At 30.0% G+C, this 26391-nt stretch overlaps 1 protein-coding gene across 2 annotated transcripts in view; it reads left to right on the top strand.

Moving 5' to 3' along the window:
• Nucleotides 1-26391, top strand: part of ush (Zinc finger protein ush) — a 58356-nt gene that overhangs the window by 17665 nt on the left and 14300 nt on the right. The window contains exon 2 of one of the 2 annotated variants that reach the window (XM_035091896.1): nt 9548-9602. The exons of the other annotated variant lie outside the window; for it this stretch is intronic. Coding sequence (XP_034947787.1) covers nt 9548-9602 — 55 coding nt within the window. The remainder of the gene's footprint in view (nt 1-9547; nt 9603-26391) is intronic. 2 annotated transcript variants of the gene reach the window in all.

The raw sequence follows: 26391 nt of genomic DNA, 5'->3' as shown, positions 1-26391 counted from the left end.
AATATCAGAATACAAGTATATCATCATGTGATTTATTAAGTAGCATGATGGGACTTTAGCGGTCAACAATAATCATGACTCGTATCGTTGTGCACGCTTGTTATCGCGCTTATCATTGCATCCGGTCTCAATCGACTATCTATGCAAATCGTAACTAATTATATTTAATTAGATTCGACTCTCGCACTCTCACTGATTGCCGCATCGCTTGCTACACGACGATGTGCATGCACGAGTATTCTGTAACTAAGCTATTTTTCAATGTACGTTTATGTTTAGTAATCCATATTTATATGTAAGACAATCGACGGATAAAATCATTATTGTCTCTCAATTAAATTCATTATTATTTTTAGATATGCTAGCTTCAAGATTTTTTTTCATGCTCCGATTTGTAGTCTTCAGTGTTAATATATATTCAGTGTCGACAGCCATATATTGTGGCTGTTAATTTATTACAATAAAATAAATAATAAATTTCAACTTGACATTTATATTTAAAAAAAAAAAAATCCGATAATTTGAATAAAATTATTACAAGTTTGAAGAAATGTTAAAATTTGATTATCGAGCTTTGTTCAAATATGTTTTTTATCAAATCATTCTGAATCAAGTCGATGGAATTTAATCCAACCAATTGACGATGTAAAATATTTAAATAAATTCAATGATACATGATACGTTTATTAAATTACATATTACAGACTTATATATATATATAAAAAAAAAGATTAAACACGTTTGTCACTTCATCCATATAATCATCATTGTTTGATTTATTTTTTTCTGTTTTTCAACATTTATGCAATGTAACGATGAAATGTGCGTGATGTGATATATATTATAATATTTATACATACATTATCTATCTCTTGATATATGAAGAGCAAAAAGAATGTTGATTTATTTAATCTTAAAAATATCAGTATTCAGGATTTTCCCGTTAATATACGCATAAAGAAAATAAATAGCATTTTAAATATCATTGTGATTAGGTGGAATTAAAAATGATAATAATAAGATGGATAAATAAAATTTTTATACAGACCTTCTCGAACTCGTGGCATTTGTTACATTAATTCGAGATGTTGCTGTTCATTCAGACTGTTCTACTTTTTATTTCAATCTTTAAATAATATTTTTAGTCAAACAATAATATCAATCATTTATATCCTTCATAAACAGAGATTCAACAAATATAAACAATAATTTATTTATATAATAAGTAGTTTCAAATTGTTAATAAATGTTTCAATAATATTAGGGGAATTATTAAACAAAAACGTTGTAAATATATTGATAACTAAACATTCTAATAAAATTAAGATTATAAATTGGAAAAGAGGCTTTTCATACTTAACTTCAATATCAAAAAACTATTTCAAGAGCGATGTGTAAGTTAATCCGTATAATTACCGATGCACGGTCATATTTGATCATCGAGACAAGTAGAAAATGTCAGATGCTGATCAGACGAGCGCATCTCACGAGTTAGTTGGAAGAATTCCCTTTCCTGTTGAAATGTATATTTTAGAATAACTAACAAAGTGAAGTACGAGAGATAATTCGATTGGCTGAACTGATGTAGATTATTCAAAAATAAAATGTGCATCTTCGGTGGCGTATTTTGTGTAAACGGATCTTAGAGTAGGTATAGTGTGTTTTACGGATGAAGAGTGAATGTATAAGGGGTGTAAGGGGAGAGAAGTGGCGTTTTGCTATCGGGAAGCTTCGTGCAACCAATGCCGTGTCGCCTTTATCGTTTTACAACAGAAAGGCGCACATCAGTCAAGCGATATCTCCTCACGGTTGATTTCCCGTGGTCGCGGCGGAACCCGTACCGCCCAGCCGTCGCAGAACGCCCGCAACCGCAACCCCCCTTGCTCAGAACTATCTCTCTGGTCCTGCTACTAGTACCTACTGGTAGTATTATATACCGCTTTCGTTCTTCCACGATTCTGTGCTTCATCCCCTTCTTCGTTCATACTCAACTTCGCTGAGACTCGAAAGCGCCAAGATAGGAGAGGTAGTTATGAAAACATATGAAATATATTCAATCTGGAACGAGACGATAACACTGGACCTACGTCGAAACGACCTTATCCCCAACACTTTTTCTCTTTTACTCTCTTTCTCTCTATTAAGCCATTCTTCTCCCGCTCCTTTTAACACTCTTTTCGAATTTTTCAAATTTTTAGATCTCAAATGTAATTTAGTGTGAAAAGTATTTTATCACTATTGAACTCTTTTTTTTGTTTAAATATGACAGATTCAATTTCTTTGAAGAATCATTTTTCATAGTCACTGATTACGGCTTTATTCTAACAAAGAAATTAACTTTTATCAATATGTCGTTTAGTAGAGTTTAAAATTTTTTTTAATTAAAAATAATCTTTTAGATTAATCAGTGACTTTATTTTTTTATTCAACATTTTGTCCCCTACAATTGAAATAGACTTTTATGCGTTTTAAATTCAATTTTTCGTAATAATTAATTTAATTTAATAAAATTGATGAATTATTGAAAAATAAATTTTTTCTAAATCACTTGAACTACAATACAAACTCTAAAAAATATTTATATCTATAGAAATTATCTCGAATCTTGTTATAGACGAATTGTTGTTAGAGTAATATTGGATAGCTATAATAGCTACCTACGTTGCTGAAGAGTGAGTCGTCACGTCACATGTTCATGACCTCATCTCAGATCATAAAATTGTATTATTGTAAAATAATAGCACGAGAAATTTTTAAAAGGAACAAAAAGTTTATTTAAAATAACAGGAAAGATTTTATAATTGAAAAAGACATCTGATGTGCTTAAATCTCAATCATAAACCAACATAAACACCAACAAAAATCGCCGCTAGGTCTATGACATACTGACCGTGTTCTTATAAACTGCGTACAAATAAGAGTCGATGATGTGCCCACTCGTAACCGGTAAAACCACTCGAAAGCAAAAGACAGGAGGTAATAAGACACTGGTTTGTGCGAGCTGTAGAATCTGCAATACTCTACAGTATAGTTAGCTTTTTCATATATATATATATATATATAAAGGTTGTAGATTGCAGTACATATTCGACATTGTAGGTTGCTTGTAGGCGACAACAAGCGACACGATGAGGGAGCAAAGGGCTTCTCGCTTGCGCATGAGAGAGAAGTTTGTTATCGTTATCGCATAACGTAGCCACGCGGTGATCACGATAACAACTCGCCACTGCTGCTCTTATCATCGCATACGGCTGTTTGCTTCACCCTTTTCACTCGACTTCCCTTTTCTTTTTGAACCCTGCAATCCAATCTTTCGTTGTATACTTGTGTCTCTACACACATAAATAAATCGATTAATTCACCCACACTATTTTTAACCATTTTTTTTTTTTACTTTAAAACCAATAATATATATATAGTTCTTTTATTTAAAAATATATCACTGGTCTTTGTTAAAAAATTAAAAAAAAAAAAATTAAAATTCTCATATTGATTGTAAAAAGATACCGATCTTCACCATCCTTTGCATGCACATTTCCACACCGATATAATCTATATTCCACGCAACAATGTCAAGCCGTTGGCGGATAATTAATGCAGACGATCGATAATCTATGCTTCGCCTTGCACACGTTCTTTAATTTATCAATATTGTATAAAATATCTCAATATTATTATAAAATCACGGCATAACGATCAATTAACTATAAAGACCACTTGTCGATTTATATGTATATGTTTATGTAAAATAGTGAGTTTGTACTATATGCAAAATGGACAGCGGTAATATGATGATGTGTAGAAGCTGCGGATGGAGCTATCGTGATAGCACTTTGAGAGATTGGAAAGGCCTGGGTCACATGAGATTGTGATGAGTAATTTATCGAACCGGCACACCTTATCGCGCCAAGCTACTATGATAACATGAGGACGCCCCCAGATTACTTGATAACATAACTCGTTATCCCAACATCATCGTTATTTTTACATTTATTTAAATATATATATTTATGCCCATAATTGTGATTAAATTCTTACATCATTTTGTTTTTAAGACGGTACATATTAGTCGAATTTCCGATAACAGATTCTTTCGATATCTCTTATTTCAACTTTTATAAGAAGAATATTTCTTATATTCAACGAATAGATGGATTTTATTACATATAGTTTAGTCGTGGTCTGATGAATTATATTTGGAAAATTATTTAAAAGTTTTACATTAATTATAGTCTCTGAAAATAATCAGTTTTATCTGATAGAATACTGTTTTATTCAAATCTTACGTTACCTTAAATATTAAAATATTCTTGAGATTATTTTAAATCCATTTTTGTTTCTCATTATCGAGTTGTTTATTTATTTTTATATTTAATAAATAAATATTTTTATTGATGAATTATCTGTGAAAGATTTAACGGTATATATAAACATGATGATTTAAGTGAGTGGTCAAATGATACACCTGTTGACCACATTCTGAATCATATTCATTAGGAATGCTGGGGAGACAGGCAAGATGGTTCTAGAAAAAAAACTGAGATAATTACTGTAAATCCCAAAGTTTAAATGATTAAATTTTTGCTCCAATATGCAAAAAAAAAAATAATTTGCACTAAGGGAATAAACATACAACACTTTTTCCATTTTCAGCGTGAGAAAATAATTTTTCTCACTAAAGAAATACTATATTTTACCCCCTAGTTACGAAATATACTATTTTCCGAACTAGTGCCTAAAAACTATGCAGATGGGGTGAATAATTATCGTTATATTTACTACAATAATAATAATAATAATAATAATAATAATTTTTTACAATATGATATTGTAATTCAATTATTAAAATGTTAAAATCCAAAAAAATGTGAACATTCATAAAAAAAATCAATTTTCATTCTCTTTTTATTCATTACGATGAAAATCATGATGAGTAAATAATTATCTTAATCAGATTTAATAATCAGTAAAAAAGGATTACAAACCTTTTTAACATCCACACATACACACATACACATTGATATCATCCTATCTTACTCTCTTTTCCTAATATTATACATACACTTGTTTTTTATTACTTTTCCTCTTTAACTCACAAAAGCTTGAGGCTGTATGCGTTGCGATCGCATATCTTCCGTTACACTTATGCAACGGAGATTTATTGATCATGATTATGCGCGAATGGAAGTATAAAGAGTAAAAGAAACAGCGGGGAAGGAGAAGGTGAAGGAGGTAGCGGAGGTAGAGGACTCGCCCCGAGGCATCGAAAACGTGAAATAAACGGTCCACAAAATATACAATTTTGTATATACCTTTCTTCATAACTTGATTACCTTTGTATTAAATAAAAAATTATTTCATTATTTTCTCTGCTAAATCCAATCGATACTCCATCATTATGCATATTCACATCTCAACAATAATTCCTCCAAATTATTATTTTATTTTCATTCCTCAATTTATTTACTACAAATATCGAAGGCCCATTAATAAATATCAATCAGATGATAATAATGATGAAAAATAATGATAATTATTATTGGAGAGGAAATGGAGAGGGAGATTAAATTTTAAAACCGGCTGTAGTTGAAGAAAAAAAAAAATATTCATACCTTCATTTTTTCTCTTTTTCCGTCTACCTTTTTTCCCCTCTCTTTCTCTTGTTTATCCATAACTTGATCGACAATGTTTCGTTCAACATCACGCCTGTTATCTCGATTATTTATGCTCAGCACACGCTTTCTAATAGTGTCATTGCGTTATACATTAATTCGTCCCCTCTTCCTCCTTCTCTGAAGCTGCCCACTATAGGGGAACATGAATTAATTCTCTTGAGAAAATAAATTTCCATCATCTCGATTATTAGTGATAAATTAAATCCAATCTAACAAGATTTCACTAATAAATGTAAACAACTACATTTTATTTATTAATAATAACGAATTACCAAAATAATAATAAAATATTAATTAAATTAACATAATACTGTTTAAATATAAAAACGACATTATTTGAGTTCTTTTATAATATATACATTCTTTGAATAATGTAATGAGGGTTTGGAAGATGCCAGCATAAACCACACAAGCAAGGATGGCCGGGATCACTCATATTATAGTTGGTGCATTCACCGAAGATCGCCAAAAAGATTAAACTCAAGTCTTCTTTATTCCCCCAACTTTTTTTTAACTTTGGGTTCCCGCCTTTCCTATAAAAGATACCAATCAAATTCGTTCGTTGATATTTCGATATGAAAATAATTTAAAATTTATTTAAATAGTCATATTATTATGATTAAAATATAAAATAATAATTATTTATAAAAGTAATATATATTTATTTATATATGTACGAGAAATATGAAAGATGAATAAGAAAGAAGTATATAATGTAGAGAGAACGCCCCGTCGGTGCGACGCCACTGCATCGAGATAAAACAGTGATAGAGAGATCAATGAATGCGATAGCTAAAGTTATTACCGGATAGAGCGAGTGAGATAGAAACGGTGTCAGACGAGGAGAGAAAGAGACGAGAGTAGGACTTACTCGCTCGGACCGTCCGATAAGCAGAAACAGTTATCAAGAAATGGAAATGACTGATAAGCACTAGCACTACGGACGCCGTGTTTTTAATAACGCATTAAGTTACTTCTCTATATATATATATTCTTTATTTTACATATATACATACTTTTTTTACAACTAAATATTCTTATTTTCTTCCCAATATCACCTTTAAATAATAACACATTGTCTTTTTTTTTTTTTTCTTGTTGTTCATAATACAAAAAATTTTTTACTTTTTATTTCAACATGAAAGTAGTTAATTACTTCTACTGCTATTACTAGTTGTCTATTTATTGTTATTTAGTTCATAAATGTCTCTTTACTGCTGGTATGCCAATTAGAAGCTAAAAAGACAGATCGGACCAAGTATCTTATGACATTGAAAATAAGTCCGGTATTTGAATAATATATATGCGACGATGGTGCAAAAAGAGATGACTTGTGTGTAGAGTCACAAACTCACAACCGGTTAGCAGAAAGAAGGGGAGACATACTAGCGTACGTTTCTCATAACTTTGCACCATTTTGACGTCTCAGATAACCCACTTCATTTAACTTGGCATCTCCTCATCTATCTGTTGTAAAGGGACTTCTTCACTTTCTCAATGTATATTTATGTGTAAATTAACCGCCTAAGATATACTCCGTAATACTTTAACAGTTTTTCCTGGAACGATTAATTCTTTTATTATTAATATGTAATGAAATAAAATAAATGACGTGTTGAAAGATGGTTATAAACAATAATTGATAGCACAATATTTGGCAAATAAGTTTTTAAGAATTACGGATAGCAACGCGATGTTAACTATCATTCGTTTCGGTGAGTGGTCATGAATTATGCATGGATACGTTTCCTCATACAGCTTGAACAGTCTTCTAAGAACGTGGCAGGACACAGGAAAGTATAGATAATCATCTGTCTCTCTCTTTCTCTTTCTTACCCACTCGTTTATTCAAAGTATTTTACCTGAGTCACAATTGGTATTCGTCGTGATCACAGACTGTAAGTGCCAACGCAATTACTACTACTTCACTAAAATATGTGAATTTATATTATTTTTATCTTCTCAAATCAAATCCATGGATTTTATTTAAAAAAATTATTTTTCAATTGATGTCGTTAAAAGAAATATTAAAAACAAAGTATAACGTCGCTTACTCTATCTGACCAAGTAAGAATTATCTTGGACATGAATCTAATAATCTCAGTCGACGATCTGAGTTTCTACATTGCTATCTTTCAAAGAATCGTCTCTATACCCTCGACCTTCCTGCACCCTATTTATTTTCTTGCTTACGTTCCAGATTTATAATCAGCTAGATCTGTAATACGTATATATATATATATATCTATATATATATTTACAATATTTATTTCCGTTAATTTTTTAAAATCGACTTGCAAAAGTAGTAGATCTCTTTTTTATGAATTTAGAGATACATGAAGTTGGCTAGTAATCGAAATATATCGAAAAGTGAGTGACTGTTTCCTGATTGGTTAGAAAATTTAAATTATCATCTAATCATCGGCACAATACATTCTAGTATCAATAAACGATCAATACAAGGATATCTGCAAGATGGATCTTTTTTTGAAGTTATATATTTATTATAAATAAATACATGGACATTATTGGTATTGTAAATGTTTTTTTTTTTTTAATGTGTGTGTGTGTGTAATATATATTATGTAGTTTAGTTTAGTTCTTTTGATGAATATAAATGGTACGTAGTCCGACGTCTGAACGCGATATACATCAAATAGTGTAGTATGTATGTAGTGAGATGAGAAAGAAAGAGGGAGAGCCTTGAGAGTTGCGGCGCCACTGGACGAAGATAAGGGAACGTTATCGGAGTGCGCGGCTGCCCTTATCAGTGATCGTTCTCCGCTTGCTTGCTCCCCGCTTACGCTTCTCTTCTCTCTTGCTTCTCGCTTTATCCCTTCGTTCTCTTCTATGCTCCTCTACTTGTATACCCTCGCCTCGCGGCCTGATGCTATCGTTTAACTAGCTCCAGCTACTGATTCTATCTCGCGCCTATACCCTCCACCCTTCAACCGGGACGATTCTGCGGGCACCAAGGATCATAATGCCAACTTGAAAAATTTACATTCACTATCACACTTTAACCCATTCTATTCTTCATTTGGATTCTTTTTTTTTAATAAATTTTTTTTTTCTTTGTAATTATAACAAAGTTTCTCATGGCGGTAAGGCATAAACATTTAAAGTATCATTCAATTATTAGTGAGCAAATAATTTATTAATTATTACGTAATTTTTTAATTAAGTTTTAATTTGAAAATTTATGATAATGTGAAATAATTCAAAGAATGTGCAAAAAACATTTTAGAGTAAAAAGATTTGGTCTATTTAAAAACTAGAATTTTTTAGCTTTATTTTGAAAAGTGTCCCTAATGAAGATTTGATTTAAATCATATTTTATGATGAATATATGTTTACCGAGTGATAAAAAAATATTTATAATTCCATAATAAATTTTTTTTTGTGTTTCTAATGAATGTGAAATGATATCATGAAAAAATAGATATTTTACATCAGTCCTTTCTTCCTCCTATCCTATTTTAAATTGATAAAGTTGATTTCAATCAATTCCCACAAGATTTTACATCCAGATTAAAACACGAAGCTACAATGCAAAATATTCAGTCATATCAAGTGAACTTAATGATTAATTTTAAATTGTCAATATAATTATTAATGCAATAATCAACTAATAAATAAAAGTGTAAATTTAAATTTAAAAAAAAAAAAGTATTTTTAGATGACAGTAATTCTTTCACACCCTCCTGTTAGTTTGTTTACCCTGTAGTGTTTATGGTCTTGTTTCTTTTCACGAGCCCAGCATGGAGAATTCTTTTTGATTAACAAATGAGTGATATGGTTACGAGGAACTCACCAATAAAAAGTGCAACATTATGATGAGCGTACTATACAGATTGACTTAATGTTATCAGGAGGGAAAGAGGAGGCAAGGTTGCGGTGAAGGTGTGGAGCAAACCAGCTGTGTAGGTGAGCTATCTTCGTATAGATAAGAAGAGAAAAACACTCATTTTTATACCGTCAAAATGTGTTATCTCACTGTGCGCTACGTCTCTCTCCCCTTACCTTGTCTCTTCTTTTCCCATCCCTGACAGTCGCTTGCGAATCGCACCCCTCAGGGCGGAATTAACTCACTAGGAGATATCCACCGGTCGCTGCTGCCATGTTCGCGTACTATGTATATATATTATATTATATATATATATATATATATATATATATATGTATATATAGAGTCTACTAGTTAACCGTTTTCCATCTTTTTTCTCCGTCATCTCTCTTTTTTTCCCCTCCCTCTTTTTACACACTCTTCGTATCCCTCTTTTTCGCACTCATTTCTCTGGCTTGCCCTGAATTATGTTCTCCATCTTCATTTATAACATCATTTACTCTTTGTTTAAGCTATTTTTTTATTTTTATCGTGCTCTGATATTTATGATTATTATTTTTTATTTATGGATTAATAAATTAGCTATGACTAAATAGGTATTCTCAGAGCAGATGGTTTGTTTGTAAACATTATTTAATGAATCACAGTATTTATTGTTTATATTGTTTAGTTATGTTCATGTCCTCAACCTTTGTTAACATTTTTTATAAAATTAGAAAAATTATTTTGAATCATTTCTTTACATTATTGTAATAATTAATGGTGAACAGTAGTAAGTTGAAATAAAAGACTAGGTTTTTTAACATTTATTCACAAATGGTCCTTTAAATTTTCGTAAACAAAATTATGCAGTGCAAATAAATTTATAACAAAAGAAAATCAAGATTTATCATACTTTTCCTAAAAAAAAAATTATTATTATTAATAATGATAGTCTAAATTCTCCTATAAATTAGGTATTAACCTTTTTTGTTGAATCTTTTTATACGATTTCGAAGTAATTAAAGACAAATTATTCAATATATTTATTTAATAAAAAATATTAATTGTTTTCAAAAGAATCAGGGTCTTTTTTGTTTTTCTTTATGACCTAGAACAATCGAAATACTTTAAGGCTGAAAATCACAAAATATGGATAATTATTAATTATTAAAAGTACTAAATTATTAATCTACATTAATTTTATGTTTAGTAAAAAATTTTTTAAAAAAATATTTGCATAAAAATAATCTAAGTGGCTTACTCGTAAAGGTAATGAACGATACTTATAATAGCATGAAGGCAAATTTTTCTCTTGACTTTACCCAATTTGTCGCTTTCAAAAACTTCAAAAGTATTTAAAACTTGAGTCTTTTTAGTCTCTTGCGGTTAGTCTTTATAAAATGTAATCTTTTTTTTCTTTGATATCAGACTCTTTGATTTTTTTTCTAAACTTTACTCCATTATATAAAGACATCCCAACACTTGAATTAATGTCGAAATAAAAAGACTTTTTTCAATGTTAAAAAATAAAATAAAGATATTACTTGGTAGGATTTGAAATTCAATCAATCTATTATAATAATAGCAAAAATAACTTGCTGATTAAATGGAAACATGGCAGATACATTATTGAAGAGAAAAGACTGTGTGAATGTAATACGTGAAACAGTGGAATTGAATATATAGAGGAGACGTAGGAATATGAGAAGGGTGATGCCAAGTGTGGCATTTATAGCAAATGCTTATAGGTCTAATCTCTTGTCAGTATATAAGTATATACAGTGCATCTTTCTCTTTCTCTCTTTCTCCTCTACATTGAATATATTGTCCATACCGTCCATACCTACGTGGCCAAGTATTAACGAGACAAATGAAAAGGCACCTGCAAGTGGATATATCGGTAATAATCGCGAGTGAAAAGAAGAAAGAGACATGACTGAATAGACAGAATACTACAGTTGGGATGTAGATATGCCATGTTCTCTTGTTCAAACAGAGACGTGCGCGATTCGTAACGGGGATGATGTAAAGCTCCTCTTTTGTCTTTGTACAGCAATTCAGTCAATTGTACGACTCCTGTTACCCTACTTGAGAAACACTTTTTGTCACTTTTTTCATTTTATTCTTTTTTTTTTCCCCCCTTCACTATTTTAAAATAATCATTTTCTAATAAACTTTGCTCTTTTTACTCCTAACGGACATACGGGGTAAAAAGTACACACTCTAAACTTTTTTCTATTTCAATGATATCTTAATTTCATTTGAATTCATTACTTTAATAACATATCTATCTTACGCAGAATTGTTTGAACTTTAATTTGAAAAAAAAAATATATTTCTAGCTTTATGAGAAGTCGAGATATTTAAATTTATACAGTAGAAGAAGGGAGGGTAAAATAAACCCCTTGAAAAAATTTACTAATTTATTAAAATAAGTTGAAAAACATTTACTGCACTTTTTGTTTATCAATTCTTTTATTTATTAATACATCAAAAATTATTAACATTTGTTCTTTGTGTTCCAATTTACCCCATTTTTCCATACTGGGTACTTTTATCCCCCATTGTCTAAAGATCATTCAAATTGAGCCCAGAAAATACTTTTAAGTTTAGATGAAGCTTTAATTGAGTCTATATTGGGGGATACTGTTCTAGATGTGTGTCTGTCGAAGCTTAATATAATAATGCAACATCAAATGAATGGATTATTTATCATTCACATGTAATAGAGTAAATAAGCTCTTTCAGGATAATTTTTTTCCCTCTAAAGAGTGCTTTTTTGTTGCTGTATATTGCATGATGTATGATATCTTAAATTTTATTTATGTATTTCGATAATTTAAAAAATGATTATTTTATATATGAAAAGGAAAGAAGAAAAATGTGTGGTTAGAATTTAACAGATCTTCATAAAGGCACACACAACTGTGCGAGGATGATAAGAGAATCGCGAGTGAATATCTCGCCTCCCTCTCGAGCTCGCAAACCTACTCCTGGCACCAACCCCTCTAGGTAGTGAAGCACTCACTCAGTAGCAGCGCTATCATTTTTCCACACGAGTGGGCGGCGGTGTAGTTGGCGGTACTTTCTCGCGTCTCCCGCTACTGCCCACTAGCATCATCTCTTTTAACCCATCTCATCCTTCCGTCGTGTCCCAGGGAAATGACACCAATTCAATGCTACAATCCCGCAAGTATTAAAACTATATCAAATCATAGACAGATGTAAAAACGTATCTGTCAATTACATATACTCCACCTCATTCAGCTATTTTTTAAGAAAATTCATTCATTCCTTTTTTTTTTCAGTAAACTTTCTATCAAAATTATCCTACCATTCCATTTCAATTTACAAATAGGTGATGCTTCGATGACAAATGTGATTCAATCAGGTTTTATTTTGATAAAAGAGTTAATTGAATAGGGTGAATTTACTGTAGTTTATTATAATAATCAAAATATTTTTAGTACTTACGTTTCGCGTTTTAAAATACATACTTCCATGACAGACTAACTGATTTTTATTTAAAAAAGACAAATTTATGGATTTGAGTGTAAAGATCAAATGATGGACGAAAAATAAAATTTTTCAGATATTTACAACGGACTTTCTTTTATTGGAAAGCTTTTGTATTTGAAAAAGAAGAAAAATTTGATTTATCTACATTTTTTTTCAACTTATTTAAATAATTTCTCTGTGATGTTATTTAAATAAGAAAATTTTTCTTTTCACTGATCTCTTGTTGGAACTTTCGATACAAAATTTCTTGACAACTCATTTATAAAAAACAATTCTAACAACCAATATTAAATCAATGAACATTTTTTTACTATTTATTTTCAATATTTAATTCTTTAAATTTTTTTTATTACAATAAATATAACATCTATAAATAGATAATTGTAAACGAATCAAATGCTCATGTCTGATTAAATATTGAGATATACTAACATCTCCTTATTCTCCATAATTTACCAAGACGATTAAAATTCCATAATATTTTCCACACGTCAATTTTTATTGGTATGTTTGCAAGTTTCTACTGAATGTCAAATTCATTGATTCAAAATAGTAATGAGAATTAGAAGTAGAGTGTAGGTGAAGATGGCCAAGTTTCAGTGTTATCACGAGCAGGGACGCAGTTTGAAAATGTAGACATCGAGAAGAGACATTATCTGCACACTTTCTCAACTCACTTTCGAACGTGTTATTTCCAAGTAATTCTACATATCTATTTGAGAAATGAAGAGGAGGATATACGATGAGTGAGAAATAGTCGATATACATTGTACATATCAATTGGCAATCGAACATTTTTCTCACGCTATTTTGGTACAAAAATTTCTCATCTCCAGATTATAATTAATACAATTTAATTTCTATTCTTGTAGAATCATTGAAGATTATTAAACCATCAACAACTAATTGATCCCAAAAAAAATTTATATTAATTATTTTTAGTTATCGACAATCGATAAATTTATTATTGAATATTTTTATTGCTCTTCATTAATTCTTATCTATATTTTAGATACTCAAAAAAGATCTTTCAAGTAAATTCATTCCTTCCATCGATGCATTAGTGTTACTAATCTTTGCTTTTCACTCTTTTTTATCTTCGACTCACTTAGTCCCTTTTTTCTTCTATTCTTTCCACTGAGCATGAAAGATACGGGACAGATAAGCGTAAAAGAAAAATTGTAAGTTAATAACGTATTATACTACGGGCCTTATATTGGTGAAATTTAAATTATTTATTTATTATATTCTTCATTAATTGATGGGATCATTCAAGTCTTTGATACATTTGAATTTTTAACTTACTGTCATTTTGACAAGTCGTTTAAAAATTTTTTACGACAAATTGAACTGTCAGTACAGTCAAAGCTTCTCTAATCCCATGCCATCATCTAGATGGAAAGTTGAATATTGAAGAATTTCAAAGTATCATCAAGTATTACATTGATTGATTATTTAAATTTCAACTCTCACAGTAGCCACTTCTTCATTTCTTTTCATTTTCTGGTGAAAGTTTCATTTGAATATTCTATTTAAAATACCGGACAAGTATATTAATAATATTTCAAAAGAAATGTCTTCAATAATTTTCTGTTCATTTTCAATTGATAATAATTTAGAAAGCATTTGGACCCTTTTTTAAAAAATAATTTCTTTTATCTGATTCTTAACTTGAAGCGTTTCAAGCAGAATGTAATTCAATCACCCTCAAAAGTGTTGAACCCTTTGCTATTTAACTCTTAGAAGCTTATCTTTTTCAATCGATTCTAAAGTTTCTTTAAGAAACCACGTGCATAACATAGGACGGCGACAATATACTGGCGGATATCCGAGTGCGGGTACAGATGTAACATGTAGCATTTAGCATACATCGTATATCTTATTGATAAAAGGTTAAAGAATAAGTGCGATACCTATACGAAATATTTCCATTTCCAGTTGAAAGAATGATCAAGATATTTTTTCATTAGATATTTCTCTATATCTTATCGTTCTTTTTTCAATACATAGTGAAAAAGTAGCGTAGGATCGAGTAGCAGAATTGAGTAAAGATTCTTGGGGTTATACTAATGGCTTAATGGCAAATCGATGTTCGTCTCATGGCCGGATGTACTTCCACGTGACACCCGCTTGACAATCGGTAAGAGCCGGCGCAAAGACGAAGAGCCTTAAGAAGCCACTAAAAGAACAAAAAAGATGGAAAAAGAAAGAAAAAAAACGAATAAGAAAAGTCTCAAGTATTCTCAAGGTTTTTTGTGTACGCAAAAAATAAAGATAGACCAGGTTCGTCTTTATTCCAACGATAGAGCCTTTATCTTATCAGACGGGAATGAAACTCTCGATTGCTCGACTCGATTCATGACAACGTTGCAGTGGGAAAGAAGGTGAAGCAGAAAGAAAGAATACAGTGAATCTATTTATTGAAATTGCCAAGGTCAAAATAAGGGGCCTTTTTTCGTACAATATCGTGTTTATGTGATTCTAATTTTACACGAATAAACAAGTGTTACAAGTATTAAAGGAAAGAAAAAAAAATATTTTATATCAAAATATGTTTACAAAATGATTTGATAAATAATTGCCATAAAATGCATTACTAGATTGTTATAACGTGTTTAATCATTTTTTTAAAATGCTTATTTTATTTTTCTATCTTCCTTTGTGATAGTGATACCACGAATTCAGTGTAGTGATTTATTGTTCTCTTTTGGAATTCTAATGTTCATTTATTCTCTGAATTATTTCGACGTACTCTACATATTGTGCGAGATGTCACCTTTGCTCTGATTACTCAAGTTATTTTTTTTTTTTGTGACTAATTTGTATCTAGGAAGAATATGTGAATAGAATGTTTTGGATATCAAATATGCTATTATTTTTATTGGCATAAAAAATGGTTTTTTTTCAAAATAAAAGGCTGACTGTGAAATCATTAGAAATATAATAAATATTAAATAAATAAAAATATAAATAATAAAAAATGTTACTTATTATAAAAGGAATAATTTTTATTCAGATGATTTTTATTAAATTTTCGTTATTTAAATAAAAATAAAAATATCAATTATTGTTTTATTGGATAAAATTTTTGAGTTAATTCTTTTCTTAAAGTCTCATTCATGTTAGCAAGACAGAGAGACTACTGTTGCATTTTGTATCCTTTAATTCGTCTTTTTTCATTTCTCTTTATTTTATTTTCATGCATGTATGAACAAATGCGTTTGTAGCCATGAGTTGTCTCATGTGTGGGTGTTTTCAAGTAGTTAACACATAGAGATTCTCAGCCACAAGTATAGGATCTCGACGAATAAGATAACATGTGGCGCCAGGGCATACATCTCATCTTTTCAGCTTAAAGAGACCAGCGGTCACCGACTTATTCGTTGAGTTGTTTTTTCTATTAATATTATATTTTTAAAAAATAATTTATCCATTTCTATACATATACAAATGAATATAATTATTTTTTAAAAAAATTTTTAAATAATTTTTTTCTCAATTATTTGCTCACTTTGTTTTTAATCTTTATCAAGGAAATGTTTTAGTTATTATAAGTAAAGTTAATAATTAAAGTATTATCAGTTAAGATATTTTTAACATAAAATAACTGTTCTCAAAATTCTAATCAGCCCATCATTTTCTTGAAAGTAGCCTAATTAATTCAATTCAAAATCTAATTAATTCTGAATAACTCCATGATGTCTTGGAAAGGAAGGTTCTAAAATTGAAATCAATTGATCAATCCAAAGATATTGACTGACAAAAATCGTTTTTTTTTTATTTATGAACAAGTAATATTTTTTTCAACAAATAAAATCAAAATTCTGAAATATTTTGATCGATTTAATTCTGATTATTTTTAATATAATTATTTGACTATTGGTTTTATTACAAGTATGGAAATAAAAAATATTTTATTAGTAACCATATTTTCATAGTTTAATTAAAAATCAACACACACAAAAATTGAGTAAAACAATTGACTTTTTGACATTAAATAAAATACATTTTATTAGCAAATATATCATAATCAATAAATGACACACAAATGTTAACACACCTCTTGGTATTTTTTACATAATAAAAAAAGAAATAATATTAACCCAAGTATGGGTGCATTTGTAGTATGTGCATCATATCATCCTTTATATCCTTGTCTCATAGACTTGAAGGTTGGGTATATCATGCACGTGGACCTTTCTGAAGCGCGGCCACCACACAACTATAGGTGGTCGTTGTTGAATATCAATTTGGCCGATCTAGAACGAGACTGATAAGCGTCCGGGTCCCAGCGAGACCAAGCTGATAACGTCGCGACGTTAGAAACCCTGAACTATAATGTTAGTTTCTCCGCCCATAATATTCCTTCTCTTTAACCTTTTATTTTTTTTTCCCCTTTGATTTTCAGTTTTGTTAAACCCATTTTAGATATGATGATTACTAGAAGAATGTGTCGAAGACAAAACAGCACAAGTGGGAAATATTTTTAAAAAAGGTGTCATTGTAATTGAAAATATTTATTAATATGAAAATAGATTAGGAGTATTAATTTAGTGCAATGTAGGTTTAATTGGTGCAATAGTAGATATTGAAATAACCTTAAAGGTCGTTGGAAGTACGATAAAACTTTCTAATCAAGTGAATGAGTTTGTAAATGGATTAGTATTAGGTAATTCAGGAGTTAATACATACAAATGATTAGATAATATAAATCAAAGGTAAACATCTTAATTTTTATTTCAACTTATTATCGTTCATTGACACCGTGACGTTTCATTGGATTTTTTATGATAATGTCAAGAGAATAAGTAACAAAAATCACGACTTGGTGATTATTCATGCTCACTACGGCGGCTTCATAACAATAGCTAACACTACAGGGCCACCCATGATGGGTTGATGGTGATCAAGATTCACAGTCTTCAAGCACGGAAGCAAGCCAACTACAAAGTTGGGTCTCATCTTTCGTGTGACAAAGTGTCGTAAATTTGTGCATGACAATCTTTGTATTATTATTTCAGTCGTTTTTTTTTTTGCACTATTAATATGTCATTTTTTTGATATTATTCATTTGAAATTTCACTTTGGAATCAATTTTACATCATTATAATTATCTTTATGGTGTCTATAAGTACGTTTAATTATCAATTATTTTGCGACAACAATTACCAAACAACAGTAATAAATAATTATAGTAACAATAATTCATTTATTATTAATATTTAATTTTTTTTATGAAGAAAAAAAAAACTTTTTAAAAAATTTGAGTATGGAAAATAAATTTTTTAATTTGTGCAGGATTATTTTTCGGATTGTTAAAAATTATTAATTAAATATTTAAGGAAAATAAATAATAAAAAAACATGATAGAAACTGAAAAATAATGAATAGGAATAGAAACATTTTTGACTTATATTAATTTTTAATCATTGTTTAAAAATTAAGAATTGAAAAAAAAAATCGATTAAAAAAATCATAAATATTAATGAGAAGTGAATATATAATATTAAAAGATTTCTTGATTCCTGTCTGTTTTCTGTTCTGAACTGTCCATCTATTGGCCAGTTCGGTCTATCTAGTATGTATCGAAGTGTGATAAACAAGCTCTAAAAAATATCGCTGATAAGGCAGCTATTTTAATTCATTTTAGCTCGAAGCAAGTACGCTTACAGCATGCTCCATAAAGTGATTATATTTATTTATAATACTTTTTTTTATTATTGACATAAGCTGAAAAACCAATCAATGATTTTGATTGCTATTCCTAATCTTTATTATAATTTTTTTTTCTTCAAAAACTCTATCAACAAATATTTATCGCTATTTCTTTATAAAGAATAGTAGAGGTCATCGAACCACATAGCAGTAAATATATTACCCGCCTAAATAATCATCAAAATCAACTAGCTCTCGACACACTGGACCGCACCCAAGAAATCAGACGTCTAAAAAAGAAAACTAACCCCCTGGATCTATCAAACAGATTTAAATAAGCCACGAAGTGACGATCAATGGAAAATCCTTCGAGTACATCAACCCTACCGCCATCAAAATTACTCATTGTCACATTATGACAGATTGTAGTTAACTCAAAACAATAAAAAAAAAAAATTTCTTTATAAACAAAAAAGCACATTTTGGTATGAGGTCACAAATTCATACCGATGTTTGCCGTCATCTCATGAACAATATCGATTAAATTGACGAACTAAGACGTTTTAAAGTCGTATTTGACGGATTTAGATAAACACTTCAAAATAAAAAAGAATGTAATGATTTAATTAACTCACCTATTTAAAAATTAATACAAATAGTTAATGTCACGGTTCGAATCTCGCGGGTGTTTCTGAAAGGCAATTGTGGATGCTTGAGGTAAAGTAGTGATGAAGAAAAAAGACGAGTGTGTGTATGTATATAGGTGTATGAACACCCAGAGGGCTTCCACGAAAAGCAAGAACGAAATAAAAGATAAAGGAAGGGAAATACGAACGCCGGGTTAACCAACAAGCAAATTAACACGTGGGAGGGTCTGATCGGCCAATAAGATAATTGTGCAACGAGGCTCTTCGTCTCCTTCTCTCGTATTATTCTCTCCTTTTCTTTTCTGACGAGTCGTTACATGAGTTGATCTAGAGGCGTGTAGAACGATAGATTGATCGATTATACTGAGACAAACTTTGACTTTTATTTTTCATTGTAAATATATTCAATATACTTGATATTTATTGTATTTTATGATAAACAATGATAATAACAAGGAAAATTAAAATTAATTATTGATAAAGATTGATAAAAAAATATATATATATATATATAAATAATGATAATAATAATAATAACAACAAGTTATATTAATATAATAAGTGTATGTATGTGTGTGTGTGTGTGTAGATATAGATGTGAATGTATATAGAGAGAAAAAGAAAGAGAGATTGTAGATGAACGAGTTTTTGCACTGCTTTTTGAGCGTCTGTCCTATCTCTCGGCAACAGACACTCTCGGGGGTCTCTGTACTGGTTAGGGAATAAAAATGCAAGTTGTCGTAGACGATAAGCAGTGAGTAGCGCGATAGAGAACCGGGCCAAACATTTACCCGCTTGCACACGATAAGATGTCGTATCTCTCTTGAGAACTTGAAGTTTTTACGTTTAGTTACTCTGGCACCGAGTGCCACCAACCACCAACTAAACCTGCGCCACCAGAAACTCTGTACAGCTGTTTATTGCGCACCGTTTTAAGTATTACTTATATTTAGATACATGCTGTAATATCTGATTTGATGAATAAATTCTCCGATAACAATGCCCCATGATGTACTGCAGTCTTAGTCGTCTTTTACTCATAAATATTCAGCGATAGAGAAAGGTTTTTTTTTTTTTTATTTATTTTAACATTTTTATTAGCCTGCAATAAGACAATCGATTGTTACACTAAACTTTTCGTTTTAATTCTTTTATTTTTTCGACAAGTTTTAGAATATTATCTTGTTTCGAAGATCAATATTACTTTTTATTTATTAATTATTATTAAAACTCAAGATTAATCGATCAAGGAAATAATTGGCTTATAAAAATGTTTATCGATTATTAAATAATTATTTAATAAAATTCAACCATAAAAACAATGAATTATTTTTTGATTATTTTAATTAACTATTTCATTACGAATATTCAAAATTTTGATTTAATTAATTATTATTATTAAAAAAAAAAACAAACAAAACTATTGCTTGTTCAAACTAATTTTTTTTTTTTTCTCATTCTCCAACTTATGAAGTAATAATAAATTTTAACTAGCCTAAATATGTATTTCTTCCAATCATTCCAACAACGTAAACCACAAATAAACGACTTATTTTCTCTTTGATCGATATATCGACATTATCGCGACTTTCTATATTTTATTCTTCTTTCCCCACAGCAATTCGTGATTGAGTCGATAAATCGCTCACGACTTTCTTCATCATAACTACAATAAAACCAGTAGATTGAGCATATAAAAAAAAGGGCCTAAATAATAAAAGTCTCCAATGATGATGCACCAAAAGCCAACAATAATTGATGAATGATTGTTATTGTTTTGTGGCGAGATGAAAATATTTATATATAATAAAATATAAATGAATGTGAAATGAAGGATATAGTAATAAGACAAATGAGAAAGTGAATGGATGATTCAAGTGCAAATGGTTGCGATTAACACGTTGTTTGTATAGGCCAATGTATATAATAACAGGCCAATGTATATAATAATATAGGTATCCTATCCGCTCGTAGTATCTGGATGAGGGCATCTCAGGTTTTCTTATAGCCAGGGTGAGATGATCTGCAGGGTAAGCCGAGAGTGCGGGAAAAAAGAGAAACGATAAACGGAAGGTCGAACGTGGATGTAAGTTGAAAGCAGAAGTAGGATGACTATAAAGATGAGAGAGTGAGAAAGGTATAAGTGTATGAAAGTAAAAATGGTCTATCTACATTGAATCAGAATGTATCCCTCTCTCTTCCTCTGTTGCACCTGGCTGATCGTGATCTGCCTAAGGCTCTTCCAATTCTTCGACTCTTGCCTGATGATGTTGCTGTTGAATAGTATCGACGTTGTATAGTAGGACACACAAGCTGTAAGAAACCAAGACTGGAAATTATTGACGAGAAAAACGAGGAAAGATTTAGGAGGGAAGTGGTACGTTCAGAGAAGGATGTAACGAGATCATGTTTTGGCATTGATTATATCGTAAGGAATAAGCGAAGAAATAAAAGAACAAACTCTTCTCATAACTTACACATTGTGTACTGATCGTCCTGGCAGTTTGTAGCCGCGAAACGATGCGACTCTTCGTTATCGCTGATCGTCATCTTACTCAGTCGAGGGAGCGAGCAGTCTCCGTAGATCCCTTTTCAACTTATTATTCATTTTTTTCTCACTTGACAATAAGTCTACCTATTTTAATTATCCTAATTAATCGACCAGTTTTATCTACATTTGTCCAATAATTCAACCTTAATTTATTACCTCTTGCATCTAGTGTTTTATTCCATTTTCATTCTCGATAATGCTAATATTGTTGTATTCCCAATGACTTGACGATATTTTATTTATTTCTATTCGTTTATTGTCACGTAAATAGGTACACGATATTACAGAATATTTGTTGTATGAGCGATTTAGAATATCTGAGTAGTTCAGATGATAGATTCTAAGTAAGTCTCTGGATATTGAAGGAAGGAGCTTTATTTAAAGGGCTGACCCGAAGATCCAGGAGAGGGGTTGAAATCTAGCTTGTAGGGTTAAAGGAAGTGTTTTTATGTAAGGGAAAGTTGGAGAAATCGGGATGAGTCCAAGGTTCATATTTTAGAAATCAGGGATGATATAAAAAAGGGTTTTCGGTGAAGGACTTGGAATGCATATAAAAACTAGGTTTTCCCTGTAGAGAAATCTTAACTTTCTGAAACTATAAAACTAATGTTTCTTTAAAATTATAAGTATATAGGTAAGGTATATAACAATATTTACACTATAAAAATATATTTATTTATTCAATGTTATTGAATATTTTATAATAAACCACAATCAGAAAACGACCCCATGAATGTGATTGAATATTTATGGGGAAAGACCGAGTTGTTTTTGCTGTGAGAATTTATTGAATAAGATATTGTAAAATATAAGGAAATGAGTATCAAAATGTTTAGTAAAAATAATTAAAATGTTTATAAATAATACTAAATACTAAAACATCAACAAATCAGTAATTCATTGCAAAAGATGTTCCTCACATTTAATCCAAACCAGGATAGCAATAAAATTTATCTTGGAATTTCCACTCTTAAATTTTCCTTGAAAGTATTGAAGCATGTGTTTTTTGACACACATTGAATCCTTCGTCAAGTAATACGTAGATGAAGACATATAATTATTTTACAATATTTTTATATGAGATATCAATTTACTCTTTTATGAATATCAAATCAGATGTATCTTAAAAATTGAATGGGCCATTTTCAGGGTTTCATTATAGAATGATTTTAAAATCACATGTGCTATTGAATAAAAGCTAAGTTAATTTAGTAAATTTGAACTGGTCGTGACTGGTGGTGGCGACCGCGTGCATTAAGCGATAAGCTTGCACCTCTACACCCAATACAATCATTGCTTTAACTTTCAGGGATAAGTCTATCAAGTTATTTATATTGTTTTCTTCCCGACTCCAAACATCACATAAAATAACATTTTATCACATTGTGCTGCATTACAGTACTTATACCTTAATTAATTGTACCGATGAATCATATAACCAATTATTCATATTCTTCAACTACTTAAGGTATTTCGAGAACCCAAAGTCCTTCGAAAGAAATTAATATTTTTCCTAGTTAGTTATCTTTGATTTTCCAATTTTGTCATGATCCCATCATTAATATTGACATCTTACTATTTGAATAAAAAAAATTTATTTAATAGTTTCGGTATGTAGGTAATACATAGATATATCTCAAGTACGAATTGATAGGGTAGTTTATGGAAGTGTATTTACGATCGCGATTTCTCTAGGCGTATCGACAGGAAAAGAAATAAGAGAACGCTCTTATCTTTTGGGTAACGACGCCTCGTTATTAATCGGCGTTGAACGAGCTTGAAATATATAAGCTATATAGGAACGAAGCTAGGTGCTGGGAAACATTTGTGCCCACCTATTCACCCTCTGCATCTCTCCTTATTACTCTACACATATAAGTCATCTTTTTTATACAAAAACAATCCACTAAAAACCAGTCAATGCTTTGTTTTTTATTGCATGAAAAAAAACAGTGATTTTAAATATAAATTTTTGTTTCTTGCCTAAGGTAATTAAAGATGTTTGAAAGAAGCCTTTTTTTTCAAAAATATTTTTGTCTTTCACATACGTGAAGAAATGTAGATATTACCGGATGATGAAGATGTACTACATTTTTTGAAAATTGACTCTAAATTACTGTTCTTTCGTATCTACTATGAACCAAGTATATATGTATATATATATATAACGATGTGATGAAAAACTCATTGGCAAGAGTTAAAATTACCGATATATATTTATATGATAATGTCAGTGTTAAAACCGTACATTCGCCATTATTCTCACTTGATTCAGTTCGTGTCGTTGATTACTAAAAAATTACTCGCCATAAAATATTAGCATTCAGGTATGTTGAAGCATCTATAAATCAATAATATACATAAAAAGAATTTAATGAGTTGAATTTACACGGAGAGAATTTTTTTACTAAATGTAAGTGCAAAAATGACAAGCCCACGTTTCAGAATTTAGAAGTAAAAATATTTCTGTTTAACAGTGAATTTTGGGTTGTCGTAAGTAATTCTTTTACTAAGACACCTTTTAAGTCACAAGTTTACTTTCAAGAACTCTCGAAATTTACTATCGAACAGAAATATTTTTACTTATAAATTTCGAAACGTAGACTTGTCACTTTTTGTACTTAGATTTAGTAGAAAAAATTCTCTCCGTGTATTTATAAAATTATTATTTAAAAAAAAAAAAAAATTTTAAACAGTAAATTTTGTGTATTTTAATTTTACATAATAAGAATCAAATGCAGTAATTGTACACTTTTACGGTCAGTTGGTTTTTTTTGGCCATTAAAAATCGAAAAAGGGATGAACCTTCATAATTTTAAGATTAATAATAGTTTTAAATAATTTTAAATAATTAAAGAAAAATAAGTTTTTTTAAATACTCTTTAATAAAAAATTTTCTCGTTATCAACTTTCTATCTTTTTTTTTTTCATAATCTACATAAAAACACAAATAATTTGAATGACAAAATGAAATTCATCAATTTTTTAATTATTTACAACTAAAAAAAACTTAAAAACTATTATAAGTTATTGATATTATTTATTTATTAAATAAATTAACTACTACTACTACTTTTCTTCTATTTGAATATAAAGAGTTGGATGTATATATATTTAATAAAGAAAACATTATAAATACAAGGTACAGAGAATGATGTGAAGAGAGAAAGAGAGAGGAAGAAGTAGTAGTAATGGTAAGAGTATAACGTACGTCAGAACACTGCTAGCTGGCAGGCAGCTAATATCCTCCTGGTATAGTATCCCTAGTTTCATCTCAATAAATTCAATATATACTTGTGTAAATCGGGGAATCCCTGCTTCCAGTTGGCCGCACTAGGGATGTTTCCCTTACCACAAGCCCCAATCTCTCGTCTTGCTCAGCTAAATCCGTTTTCATTTCATCGCTCATCGTTCGACGACGGAGATGAGCTGCTTCAGTCTGTGTCTCGTTTATCATACTCTTTGTACCAGTCTTATTTATGCATGATGTAATGATAATGTTTCTATCGTCTATCCATAATATTGATTTGTCTATTATATCTTCAGACTAAAGTTAATGCACACGATTTATTTCGCTCATTATCTTCAACATTGAAATTTCAATTAATATTCGCATTCAAAAGCTTCGAGTATTTTAAAGCATATGATTTTGAAGTCTCTAAAAAATATTCTACATTATTAAAAATAAATTATTATTAATTAATTTATTGTTGTCTGAAATCTGTTTTTGTTTGTCAATTAAAATAAACATTGATTTAATAATAAATCTTTATTAGATGAGTCGTAGATATTTCTAAATTTGACTTAATTAAATATCAATAGAAATAAACTTTTATCTCCTTCCAACAGATTAGAAATATTTTCAATCAACTGCAATCAAATACTTCTTTGTTAATATTCGATAGTCAATTTAGAGCCACGTACTTGGAGATATTAGATATGCAGTGCGATATATCTAGGGATCTGGTGATGATGAAAAATATTTTCTAGGGAAATTTAAGATGCAAGGGAAAGTAATCATGAGCAAGTAAGATTGAAAGGGGTGATAACGACTGGAAAGGGTAAGATTATATCGTCGTCATATTAGAGGAAGTTATAAATCGCATCAAATCTAAAATTGATCTTTTCTGTGGCTGTGGCTTCAGACATTTTGCGTTTCTCTATTATATATGCTTAAAATATATACCATACATAGGACATATTGCCATTAAAATATCCTAAATCCTACCACCCCTGACTTTCATCTATTTTTCATCAACTCCAAACTCATCAAGAGTATTCAAATTTCTTACGTGTTAATTATTCACGTCTCTGACTTAGACGATGCTATAATATACTTAGGATGATTGGTATCAAGTGTGTAAATGTGTCGTGGGTGGTGAAAAACATCTACGTTGGTAGCGAATAGTCTAGTAGAAGGGGTACCACCGCGAGATATATAGATTATTGTGACACGTCTGTGAGTTGAAGATAAGAGCAAACTGTACACTGAATATCCCCCTATAATTCCTCAAT

This window comes from Chelonus insularis, unplaced genomic scaffold (assembly GCF_013357705.1).
Source record: "Chelonus insularis isolate UGA/USDA-ARS -01 unplaced genomic scaffold, ASM1335770v1 contig_88_pilon, whole genome shotgun sequence".
Lineage (NCBI taxonomy): Eukaryota > Metazoa > Arthropoda > Insecta > Hymenoptera > Braconidae > Chelonus > Chelonus insularis.
Note: the sequence above shows the minus strand (reverse complement) of the source record. Positions and strands in the feature narration are given on the sequence as shown.